At 32.6% G+C, this 13,411-nt stretch overlaps 1 protein-coding gene across 2 annotated transcripts in view; it reads right to left on the bottom strand.

The window, feature by feature from the left end:
- LOC118202279 (reelin-like) overlaps positions 1-13,411 on the bottom strand; it is a 297,785-nt gene that overhangs the window by 135,241 nt on the left and 149,133 nt on the right. For both annotated transcript variants that reach the window (XM_085812571.1, XM_085812570.1), the window contains 5 exons: positions 10,227-10,355; positions 6,774-6,858; positions 6,448-6,604; positions 5,289-5,458; positions 1,061-1,292 (listed from right to left, as the gene is read on the bottom strand). In XM_085812571.1, coding sequence (XP_085668697.1) covers positions 1,061-1,292; positions 5,289-5,458; positions 6,448-6,604; positions 6,774-6,858; positions 10,227-10,355 — 773 coding nt within the window. The remainder of the gene's footprint in view (positions 1-1,060; positions 1,293-5,288; positions 5,459-6,447; positions 6,605-6,773; positions 6,859-10,226; positions 10,356-13,411) is intronic.

Here is a 13,411-nt window from a genome sequence, read left to right as displayed (position 1 = left end):
AATATTTGGTGGCAAGAGTTTGGAAAATGTTTCGGACATTTAAAGTGATTCACCACAAAATGTCGTTCTGAGACTAATAGCCCTTTTGGGCTAACAATCAAATACAGGAACGAATCATTTTTCAACAGTCACTCTTCGTTTGGTTAAGAATAAACTGCATTATTAATTTTACGCAAAGTAGATGAGGGCTATCTGCTTCACATTCATCTCAATTTTGATCAATTACATAAAGAACAACATATTTTGCATGTGAAATCAAAAAAAGCATGGGCTGATTGCAAGTTGCTCTGAAATCCTTTCAGTGTTATTCATATAAATGTTTATAGAAAAATGACCCACAACACCAGGTTTGAAACCACTTTTAAACTTGGAGAAGACTTAAAAGTGAATATAAAATACCTTTGATTTTTGGCCTCTGAATGCATTAGTGCATCACAGAATCCATTTGACTTTTATATATTTTTTCTCTTTTCCAGATTTTGTCTGTGTGTAATATTATTATGACCCAAATCTCACAAAGAAAATTCACCACAAAGACAAACTTAATAAGGCAGATAAAACTGAAATGTTTTTCTATATTAACTATAAATTATGGCCATACAGAAATTTAGGTTTGATTGGTTTATTTTCTTATGATAAGGAACTCCAGGGCTATCTCTAGTTCATATATAATATACATCAACTATTAGATCTCAGTTTTGATGATTTGGATATGTAGTGATCACAACCTTTATAAGGCACAATATCCTTTATACCCTTACCCTTTCTAAGACCCTTTTTAAGTACACAATAGATTTGAAAAGTCCATTGAGTATTTAAACTTTGACTTCTTCTTTTGTAATTTGATATTAATGCTAAATATTTCAGTTTAAAAGATATATTAATAGGTATGTTTAATTCTCAATACAAATTCTGTTCTGCTTTCTGTTACAAATACACTTTGCACGGTAACAGAATTACACTACTAACATCTTTTGTTGCCATAATATCTTTGGATGACAATTTTGTTTTACATAAGTTACACACTAGAATGATTTTGAATCAACACAGACATAGCTACCTTGCTGCAGAAGCATCAAGTTCTTTAGTTACTATTTCTCGCACACCACACTCCCCCATGTATAAATGCTTTCCACCACCATGTGGAGCTAATGAGCCACATTCTTGGCCAATCCATCCACCTTTAGCTAATTCCCATAAATCAGCTGATAACCCATTTTCGAAAGAATCTAAAAACATTGTAGGTAGTATACGAGCAGTTCTGAGACTTGGTTCTGGTTTACAATCATCTCCTGAAAATGAGAAAGAATTTAAATAGTGATATGTCAATAACAACCTGAATATAATAAATGATTAATATTAAATCTGCACAACTAAAAATATGATGATTAATTTAAATGTTAGAAAATAGTAATTTGATCTATTCATATGTCTCACAAATATAACATAAAAAATATTACTTAAAATACTATTTTGGGAGGAAGAGAATGATTTAACACTAAGTAATAACCATGCCAATAATTAAAATGATAGGTATGTATGCAATCGTTTTATTTCCCATATTGTACAGTTACTGTACTCCTATTTCATGAAAATTAAAAATATTATTAAAAATTCATTTTTGGTTGCAGAAAAGTAAGTCTATTAGAGAAATAGATACTTCCAATATTAACATTGATATGGCAAAGATTAGCAATATTACTTTTAGTGCAATCTAAAATATGTATTAATATATTATGAGGAATAAAATTATTCAGAGTTTCAGCAACATTATAAAAACTAATAAAATTAATTGAAATTTTGCTTCAAAACACTCATTTTGGTATACCAATTCAATAAATATTTTAGCCACCCAGACTACCATTAAGGAAGCCTACTGTGATACTGAAGAGCCAGAGTTTGAATCCTGGAGAAGGCATGAATGTTTGTAAATGTATAGTGTCTTTGCGACACAGGGTCACTCTAAATACATGGCGAGCCGGAAGTCTTCTTGAGAGGCTGCTGGTAGGGGGTGGGAAACATTCAGACACTTCCCCCCTGGGGTGTTCTCCATCAAAATTGGGGTGGAATTGAGAGCGAAGTTGTACTGTCATCTGTATGGCGTTCAAGGCTCTGGCCAACAACAGATGCAATCTTGCTCTCCTTGCCACATTGAATTTCGTGGGCTTGTTCTGATGTTACTGCCAGACAAGTGAGATAAGCCATAATAGCAACATGACAATAAACATTTTATAGAATTTACAATACTAATTTTTAATATACATACAATTTATCATTTTAAAGCTTGTTTTTAAAAATTTTGCCTTATTTACTGGTGTAGAGATGCATATATAAAGAAACTAATCTCAATTTCTACATATTATTATGAATCTTGTACATACGTAGATAATTTTAGTGAAGTTATACATGAAGTTGTATTTTTTCTGTATAATGTAATGTGAAAAATCTAAAGAGATGATGCTCTGCTGGAAAAATAAGAATACAGGGTCAAGTTTATTTAACATTGAGTAAATTGCTATTTCGCTAAATTGGGGAGATATCGCCAAGCTGGGAGTAGGTTTAGAGACTAATGTTTATTGCGAAATTTGGTGAGAAATCGAAAAAGTTGCAAAACTTGGATATCATTTGGCAACATTTTGGTCTGGTCCCTGTATAACTGTAATGGGTATCATAAGTGAATAACTGTATTTGATCTATGCAACTGTAACCATATCCAGCCCTCATACACCATCCAGTAATATCAAGAAGCAGAAAGTATTAGAAATCTCTTGGTAGCCCAGGAAGAAACTAGATAAGACTGAGAAAAGCATCAGTTTCTCAGTTGTAGTTGTTAGTTCAGCATTAGTTCGGAGAACTGAGATATTTCCGAGTTAGCCTCACTCTTTAAATGCACTTGGCATTGTGTTTAATGTTCTTAATAATTTGCTAATCAATATGACATAACTGAAAGAAACTATACATGAAACAAATTAAGCCAAAGATCTTTATGATACAAGTGAGTGCTCAACCACTGAGCTATCAGAACTTTCTCAAAGTCAGTTTATACACTCACGTTTGTGAAAATTGCAACACCATGAAGGACTTACGCGAGTGAGCTGAAATTTTCAGGAAATGCAAAGTAGCGCATGATATGCAAATGATTAGAATTGCAAATCCGTAGCGCATGCGTATGCTGAGCTGCGCCCTCTGAACGGCTGATGGATCCGAATAAATAGACGGCTGTAGCGAGGCGTGTATGGTTATCGGTGGTTATCTGCTAGTGGTAAACGTTAACTCAATCTGTACTTATGCCTCGTCGACGAAAGAGAGCAAGATTTGAACAACTTACAGAGTTTGAATGAGGGAGAATCATCGGCCTTCGTGAAGCTGGATTGTCGTATCGTGCAGTAGCCTCTCGTGTGCAGCGTAACAGCAGCACAGTGATACGCGTTTGGAAGCAGTGGACGGACGAGTGTCGGACAACTCGGAAATCCGGGAGTGGACCCCGAAATGTGACGTCAGCTCGTGATGATAGACACCTGGTCCGCATGGCACGGACGGACCGTACAGCTTCCTCTAGACAATTGGCAGCACTGTGGTCAATAGCTACAGGTGTTTCATTGTGTGCTTCATCAATTCGTAGACGTCTGCTGCAGTGTGGACTGCGCGCACGGACTCCTTTATACAGGATCCCCCTAACGCACGACCATCGCCGCCTGCGGCTACAATGGGCCAATCAGCATAGAGACTGGCGTGCTGATTGGCAGCATGTCGTGTTTTCTGACGAATCCCGCTTTAATTTGTGGTACCATGATGGCTGCATTCGTGTCAGACGCTGTGCCGGTGAACGTCACCTTCCGGAGTGCATTATCGAACGCCACAGTGGACGAACACCCGGAGTTATGGTCTGGGGCGCCATAGCATATCATAGACGATCTCAATTGCTACAAATTGTGAGCAATCTGAACAGCAACCGGTATATCCGTGAAGTTCTACAGCCCGAAGCTGTTCCCTTCCTTCAAAGCTTGCCAGGCGCTGTATTTCAACAGGACAATGCCCGCCCTCATACTGCTCGGATTGTTAAATCCTTCTTTGCAGCACAGCAGGTACAGCTTCTTCCTTGGCCTGCGTGTTCCCCGGATATGTCGCCAATTGAACATGTGTGGGACGTCATTGGTCGGCGTCTTGCTCGTGATCCTCGTCCTGTTGTGTCTGCAGACGAACTTTGGGTACGCGTACAAACGATATGGAATGCTCTTCCTCAGTCAGACATTCAAACTTTGTTTGACTCCATGCCACGTCGTGTAGCAGCACTTATTGCGGCGCGTGGTGGCCACACAAAATACTGATTCTGATCTCTTGTTCTTGTTTGTTTGCTTTGAACATTTAATCATTTATTTGTACCACTACCACTCAACTGTGTATTAAATTGCATTCAATTATGACGATTCCTTCTTGGTGTTGCAATTTTCACAAACGTGAGTGTATTTATGTAATGTCAGATACTTAAGATGATAAAAAATACAGATCTCAGATAAAAAATGATGTAATTTTTTAATAAATACTTTAACTAAAATTTATATTTAAATAATTAATATATATGTAAGATATAACAAAATATGACAGCTGTTTTAAAAAAATAATTGGCAACCTCAAAATTAACATTCTAAATTTGGTGATCTGCCCCTAAATTCATCTCTTCTCACAGGTTCCAGATTTTTCTATCTTAGGTAATGTTTTAATGCAGATGCCTCTTGTCCAATCAAATTAATTGTAAACCAAAACTCTGAATTGAAACTTTTCCGACTCCAACCCTTCTTCCTCTGAAGTTCTATGATACTCTGTCTTTTTTCTGCATAAGTTCTCCTGCCGGCAAGATGCTTTTTATGTATGCTGCTGTCGCTTACTTGCTTAAAACAATATCGTACTTTAAAATGCAACTTACTGTATTCAAATATAATTAGGAAACATCTTGTCTGAAAAAGGATGATTTGATATGTGTAACAAAATAAAGATTGTAATTTTTCAAGATACGTTGTGCTAAACTGCGTCATCATGCTTTTCACTCTGCCACCTTCAACCCACTACGGTCTTCTCGATCGTCTACGCAGTATCTAAGCTGTTAAAAGTTCCACTGTTTTCATCTACACGTTTGGAATCACTACACACATATATAACTAAATTTTTGAAAGTGCACATTTATGCATCAAACTTTTAAATCAATGAAACATTTAAGGCACAGACGTACATTGCAATAACAAACAAATACAAATTCATGGAATCACTTACAATAGGTTCAAAATGCTTACCTGTAAATCCAGGATAACACCGACATTTTCCTTGAACACAAATTCCTTTCCCATGACACAAAAAGGGACAAGCTTCTCCAATATATATATCATCGATAGCCCACGCTGGTATGTTGCGAGGTTTCGGTATGTTTGTTGGAGTTTCTTGTATCCATCGAAACTGTGTAGTACTGAAAATTATCTTGCATAATTAATTCATTCACATATATATTCATATATATATATAATATCATTTTCTCCTCTTTTCAAAACAGATTTAGAATCATTTTTAAAAGATTTGATTTGACATTAATAATGCAGCATAACATTTCCTAATTTAGTATTTGTATCTTTCAGATTAAGAACTTTCTCTACAGAATATGTGGGATTTATGATAAAAACTATAATGAAATTGAAAAAACATTTTTTATAAGCTTTTTTAAATTACTTTGTAGTGTTATTTACTCTTTCATACGATGAACACATGGCTGCGGAATACTAAAGATTTGCATATCCCAGCATGTTCTACTTTTTATGCAAATATCAGATTTGACGTATGATTCTGTCACGGTGTAAGGATTCAAATGGCCAACAATGTACACCTAAAAATGTTAGCAGCTACAAGGCAACAGTTCATTACATATAAATTTTACAACCTTGGAAAGCATTTCCAGATAAAAATCTTCACCTGAAGGATGTATAAATTGCTGTTCCTTGAGCAGTGTTTTTTTTTTTTTTTTTTTTTTTTTTTTTTTTTTCAGTGGCTTGTGATATTAAACAATGGTCAAACTACATTACTACGTAAATAATTCTTCAACTGATAATTACTTAAATTAGTATGGTAATTATAATTCCTACAAGACTGGTCCAACTTCCGGAACCCAGTGCTTTTATTAGATCAAACCGAGTCGATTTTACATCAGTTTTTGACAATGACTCCCCATGTCTCTGGGCTCATTCCAACGAAGGCCAGGAAAAACACACAAAGGGCACAAGGATTTTTAAATGCTGCAGGTTTTAGAAATTATATAAGAAGTGGAATATTCCATTAATACATCTTGCACTTACTGTTAATTTAATATAATTGATTAGATTTTTGTACTTATGTGTAAAAAAAAAAAAACAAATCTACTTATATATGCATGCACATTGATGGTTAAATGAGCACTAATAAAGTTACCTTGAATAAGTCTTTTCAGGAAGGTAAAACATAACAAGTGTCCACTGCTTATGAGTATTTGTTGAATAAATAGAAGGAGAATAGAAATCATTTGGAGCACATTCTGAATGTATTGTGTTACTTGGAAAGCAACCTTTATTGACAAGTTCCCAGATACCTATTGGAAAAAAAAATTAAGACATGGGATTATGATTACTTAGGTCGTGGCAAAGCACCAAAAATTATCTGCCTACATTTATATAAACAGAAGATATGGGAATATATAAATTAAGACATAGAAATATCAGACGTTATATATAAGAAATTATAACTAATATTGTTTATACCAGATCCAGGTTCTTTGGAATATTCCAGTCTGATACTGTTATTGGTCAAACAATTATCAGTATATTCACCACAGCCAACAGCGATCTAGAAAATGAAAAGAACCTTTGACAAATGAATTGCAACAGCAAGAAACAAAATAAATAGTAAGAGAGGGTTTTATGAAGAATATATTGATCAACTAGAAATATTTACAAATTAAAAGTATTCACTTAAGAACCTGCATCGATAAATAAATATGAGTATGCAATGTAATGGGACGTGTCAAAAAGGCTACATTACTAAACAAATTACCTTTTAAATAGACTGGATATAGACTCAAGTTTTCACCTTAAAAAATAAATGAAGTACAGTTGATAAAAATACTCTAAACTATAGAAGAAATAAACAAATTTAAAATTCTATGATGAAAGTTCCGATCAGTTAACTGTTCCCTATCCTATTAAAAATGTGGTTAGGGGGAAAGTCTATAATTATAGAACTGGCCTGGAAAAATAGCCAAAATTATATGATTTAAATTATTTGATGAAAAAATCATGCATTTTAGGTGATGTATGAGGATAAATTTATTAAATATAATATTTTAGCACTTCCTATGAATGCTAATTTAAAACTAATGTTTCTAAACTGATATTTTCTATTAGAAATTAGTATCTGAAAGATTAAGCATGCATAGCTGCCTTCAACAATGCATAATTTGGGGCCATAATTATTTATATCTCAAGTAATTTTGATGATGTGAGAATTAGATTTTGACTAATTTGGCCATAGAAAAATTTTTTGCAATCATATTTATTCTTTGCTGATTTTGTATAAAAATTGATGTTATGTTTATTTTTACATATTAGAAGGCCTACATTATTTAATTTATTTTTAAAACTGAAAGCATAGGATTAAGGCTAACTATCTAAGAGTTATTTAGTCATATAACCTTCCTAAGCTAGTATGTGTGGGCTTTTATGATTAATTTGTCGCGCTAAGTTGTAAATGTACAAGGAACTACTAAGGTGTTACAAAAACGGAATACAGGGGAAAACAAAAAGAATTTCCTCCCCCACACCAGTGAAAATTATGTCATACAAAGTGAGATTATTTTGCATCACACAAATTTGTATGATATAATTGAAATCTAATAAAATCTTATACTTACATATATTTACTATTATAATAAACTAATAGATTACATATATTTATTATTATAATAAAACTTATACATTTTTATAATAAAGAAATCTTGAACTGTTTAGAGAAAATGAAAGACAATTCAATGGATTCCTGTGTTACTAGTGGATAAGACCTCAATAACTAACTTCCAAGTATCAAACAACTGAAATAAACTCTAAGTGAATAATAGAGGGGAAATACCAAACAAATGCTAAGAAACAAAATATATTCAATAATATTTAATTATATATTAAATATTATTGAATATATTTTGTTTCTTATTTCCAAGTAATATTCAATAATATTTTCCCTTAGAGGTAAGACTACATTTTTATCAAATGATTTTTAAATAATTGAATTTAAAGAAATTTAAGACATTATAATGAATATGATGCCTTAGTATATGTTTAAAATCTTTGTATGATGTGTAATGATTAATAATTAATACGTTAAAAAGGAAATAAGAAAAGAAAGCACAAGTTTATTGAATTCCATAATCCTCATTCTCCTTTTTAAATAAATAAATAAATAAAAAACTTAAAGTAGGGAGTTAGTTAAATAAGCATTCATAAGGAATGAAAGATTAATTTTTAAATTTAATTTAATTCTTAAGTGTGTTATATAAAACGAAAATTATTTCAATGGAAAGTGAAAAAATATATCAGCTACTTAAATATTTTAAAGGATCTTTCTAATTTAAATTAAAAGTCACATTTAAATTATTGGGTTGTTCGGAAAGTAATTTCGTTTTTTCCTGTCAGAGGACTTAATTAAATTTTTTCAAAACCAACTTCACACTTAAGCCGCATGACCATTATATGTCTTGAGAGCTGATATTACAAGGCTTTGTGTGTGAAAAAGTTCTATTAATTCTACGCAGTAGTGTTTGGTTGGTGCCCTTTTAAATATGGAGAGCAATAAGCAGCATTTTCGTCATATTTTACTTTTTTACTTCAGAAAAGGTAAAAATGCTGTCCAAGCGAGAAAAAAATTGATGGATGTGTATGGAGAAGGCGTGTCAACAGTACACCAGTGCCAGAACTGGTTTGCAAAGTTTCGATCCGGCAATTTTGATGTCGAAGATGCACCACGGTCTGGAAGGCCAGTCGAAGCTGACAAAGATGCGATAAAGGCATTAGTTGATGCAAATGGGCGAATAAACACACGAGAAATCGGTGAGAGGTTAAATTTGTCAAATTCGACTGTTTATGGCCACTTGAAAGGCCTGGGCTTAACCTCGAAGCTCGATGTGTGGGTGCCCCATGTTCTTACGGAGCGAAATTTGTGTCGTCGCGTTGACATGTGTGATTCGCTCCTCAAACGTCAGGAAAATGATCCATTTTTGAAGCGGATTATTACTGGAGACGAAAAATGGGTCGTATACAACAATGTGAAATGCAAGAGGTCATGGAGCAGAAAAGATGAACCGGCTCAAAGCGTTTCAAAAGCCAACATTCACCAAAAAAAGGTGATGCTGTCCACTTGGTGGGATTTCAAAGGAATCGTTTTTTTTAGCTTTCATTGGACAATATAACTATTAATTCGGAAGTCTATTGTCATCAGCTGGACAAATTGAATGATGCACTTAAACAGAAGAGGCCAGAATTAACCAACAGGAAGGGTGTAGTGTTCCACCAGGATAATGCGAGACCTCATACAAGTTTGGTCACTCGCCAAAAGCTCTTACAGCTTGAATGGGACATACTGCAACACCCACCATATTCTCCAGATCTGGTGCCTTCTGCTTATTATTTGTTCCGGTCCCTGCAAAATTTTTTGGATGGTAAAACCTTTACCTCAAATGAAGATGTCAAAAACCACCTGAATCAGTTTTTTGCCAGCAAGGACCAAAACTTTTATGAGCGGGGAATCATGTTACTGCCAGAAAGATGGCAAAAGGTGTTGGACCAGAATGGCCAATATATAATTTAATAAAATATTTATTCATTATACGAAAATTGTCTTTCATGTTCCTGCAAAAAAAAAAAACGAAATTACTTTCCGAACAACCCAATAAATTCTGTCAACAGTTACTATTTCAACTTAGTTCTGAAAGTAATTTTGCTCAACTAACTTCAGATCCATGCTAGCACTTACTTTCGTTCCTCTCTTCATTTATAAATGCTACATATTCTGCATTTTAATCAAAATACTTTTTGTTGTTTTGAGGGAAAATTATGCATAATTTAAAGGAATATTGAGAATTCTGTAGGAAAGAGATTTTTTAACAGGTTCTGCGATTCATGGAGCTCTCCCAGCAACCCAATACAAAAATATGCTTAAGAATTTACCTTGAACTGAATCATAAAATCATATTCTACAATTAGTTCTCTAGTAGTAACTCCCCGTTGTTCAATGTCAGAATCTATTTTCCAGAGTAATGCATGGCCAGATGACTGGTAACAGTAATTTTTCTCCACCTGAAAACAATAACATTTCCATTACAACTATTCCTTACTTTTTTTTTCAATTAACACTTTTAAAAGACGCTGCGAGCCATAAAATTTGCATCCAAAATTAAACAATGATTACAGTAATTCAATATGTGAAATTTCAAATAGAAATAGCTCTTTTTATTTAAAATTAATTACACAATAAAACACATGCATACAATAAAATTGTGTACATTATGTTTGATGTTATTTTATTTTTTATGATTAAGGACAAGCAAATTTGCTTCCAATTTCTTTCAGGGGGGAAACTGCATTTTCCCCTTAAAGCAGTTATAAAATAATTTTTCACATAATAATTAACATTAAGAAATAATTTATCATGTACACTGCTCAAAAAAAAAAAAAAAAAAAAAAAAAAAAAAAAAAAAAAGGGACAGTGCTATATCTCCCGTTCTATTGGGCCGATTGACAAAATTCAAACTGCGTTTTTCATGTCTCGAAAGCGCGACTTAGGATATATATTAGATTTATATATAGCACTATTCTAACATAGGTACTTTGACACAAAATCGGACTTTTTCTGAAATAACATACCAATTTTTTTACATATTTCGATTCTACGACTCAAATTATGCCAGAATACCAAGTTTTGTAAAAATCGTACGAATAGTTTTTAAAATATTAGCTCTCAAAATTTTAGCTCCTCAATGTTAATTGAATTTGGCAAATATTTATTAATATCTCTTTTTTTATTAAACTTTTTTGATATTTTCTCTCACATTTCGAAATTTTGGTTCATTCCAAATAAAATTTACCCATTTTTTGCGTTTTATTTTTAAAATTTCTATTTTTAAATAATTTCTATAGATTTTTCGAAAAAAATTTTGAATTATAACCTATAAAATTTTTACCATCATCTTAAAGTAGGTTTATTTTTAAGCATATCTGCAAAAAATTAGACTTTTTTATTCAAAATTTTCGAAGATATACACGAATTTACATAATTTCGCGTTTTGAAATTTGGCACCTTTTTTTTGAGCGATAATAACGCCAAATGTGGTCTATGGATTTTTGTTACACTGAATTGCCACAGCTATTTTTAACCTTAAACTTCAAGTAAAATTTTACGAAGAATTAATTATATGACATTTTTTCCCTCAGTGATGCGTAATAAATATTTATTAATACTATATGAAAGGCTATTTTTTAAATTATAGATGAAATTATTAAAATTTTTAACTATTTTTTTTTTTTTTTTAATTTCTCTCGTATCTTTTCTTTTTTTAAAAAATTTAAGAGTAAGTTTTTGTAAGAGTAAATTTTTACCTTCGGCGTTTTATCGTCTGCTACTTTACTTCGTTTAAATCGAATTGTCTAAAACTGAGAATTTTCGTTTGATATTTATTTGAATTTTATGACATTAACTGCATAATTTATTTCTAAACAAACTGTTGCTTTTGAAGTGGCTGAAAGAGCGGCTGATACTATCATCCATATTTTTAAAGCACAATATATTTTTATAGAAACATAATATTTAGAATAATCATTTTTTATAAAAGTCAAATTATGATATAAACATACAACCCTCTAGAGAATGAATTAAGGAAGTTCAATGGTTATGTAGAAATGATCTGCAGCTACTTAATGGCTGGATAAGTCAGCAGATTCTGTGAACAAGTAAGAATAATTATATAAACGACACTAACATTCTGGATTCAATAAACAACGAGGATACGATGTTTACTAAATGAATTTAAGAAGTTTTAAAACATAAAAAATCAACTCATTTTTTTTTCCTAAAATGTATTTTTGTGCGTAGCGTATTTTCAATATATCCTTAAAATTCTAATTTAGAATGTAATTGTCAAGAACTGAATCCTAATCATCAGTAATATAATAAGTAATTATTACGGTTATTAATAAATCCTTCTTATAAAGTAATTGCAAATATTTCAAAAAACTTTCTGTCTGAATGCAAACATTTTTCTATGCAAATATTTTAAATTTTATATTAATCAAGATTGCACACCATATTACTTATTTCCACTTCAATTCTTACCGTCAGTTCTAGTAGAATTTACAAATCAATTATATTTAATTAAGGATTGGATTGGATTATTTAATTATGGCAAAGCACACGAGGGCTATCTGCCTAAAGGGAGGGATGCCTTCGTGGAGGACTTTCTAAGGGGAACTGGCTCGTATACACGTTACACATGGGGAAAACCACGAAACCGACCATGCGGCCAGCCCGTTCGCGGGATTCGAACCTCGGACTGAACTACAAGTGTTCAGCGTCTTTACCGCTCGGCCGTTGGTGGGCTATTTAATTAAGGAATGACCATCTAAGTTAAGTTAAGAAACAGTGTACCGTAACAACATTTCAATTATTGGCGCCGTATCTTTCATGTTACTCCCGATTGGCTAGCTACATGATTTTTAATGAGTATTCGGATTTTACTAGTAACTTCACTTGGAAATCGCGCTTAAACTAGGTTAGTTGGTTATTGGAACATAGAAAGAACACGGGAGCTATTTGATTAAGATGCTTTCATAGAGAATCTTTGTAAAGAGAACCTAAAAAACTACGAAAACCAACCATGCAGCCTGGGTTAGACTGAGCAACAAACAATTAGTATTTAACAATCTTTTTTTTTTTTTTTTTTTTTCCAAATGCTAGGCAACTGATGAGGCTCCAATTTAATATTTTATTTGTAAATATTTAAAATATTGTTGTATTCTTAGACACAAAAAGCAGAATTTAAGTTTTGTTAACTCGTTAGTAAACTACCAAGCCGTAGTGAAAATGAATATTCAATTTCTTTGGCAATAATTGTATTCACTTAATATTCTTGGAATATGAGCTAAAGAAGGAACGTTCACGGAAGATTAAAGAAGTGTTTAAATCCAGTGATATTAGGTTTGTCTTACAAGCTCAGGATCAAAACGATTCTGCAATTGCCCGAGTAGTTGACTTGTAAATGGATGTGAATTAAGCAGATGACTTTGAAGCTTACGTTATTCAGCCAGAAAACGTATTCCAAATGTTTTGTATTGCATGACAATGCATCTTTTCATTATTC

Source organism: Stegodyphus dumicola, chromosome 3, assembly GCF_044657685.1.
Source record: "Stegodyphus dumicola isolate Sdum_Otavi_A_Nest chromosome 3, ASM4465768v1".
Classification (NCBI taxonomy): Eukaryota; Metazoa; Arthropoda; class Arachnida; order Araneae; family Eresidae; genus Stegodyphus; species Stegodyphus dumicola.
The sequence above is the reverse complement of the archived record's forward strand: the minus strand, read 5'-3'. Positions and strand labels throughout refer to the sequence as shown.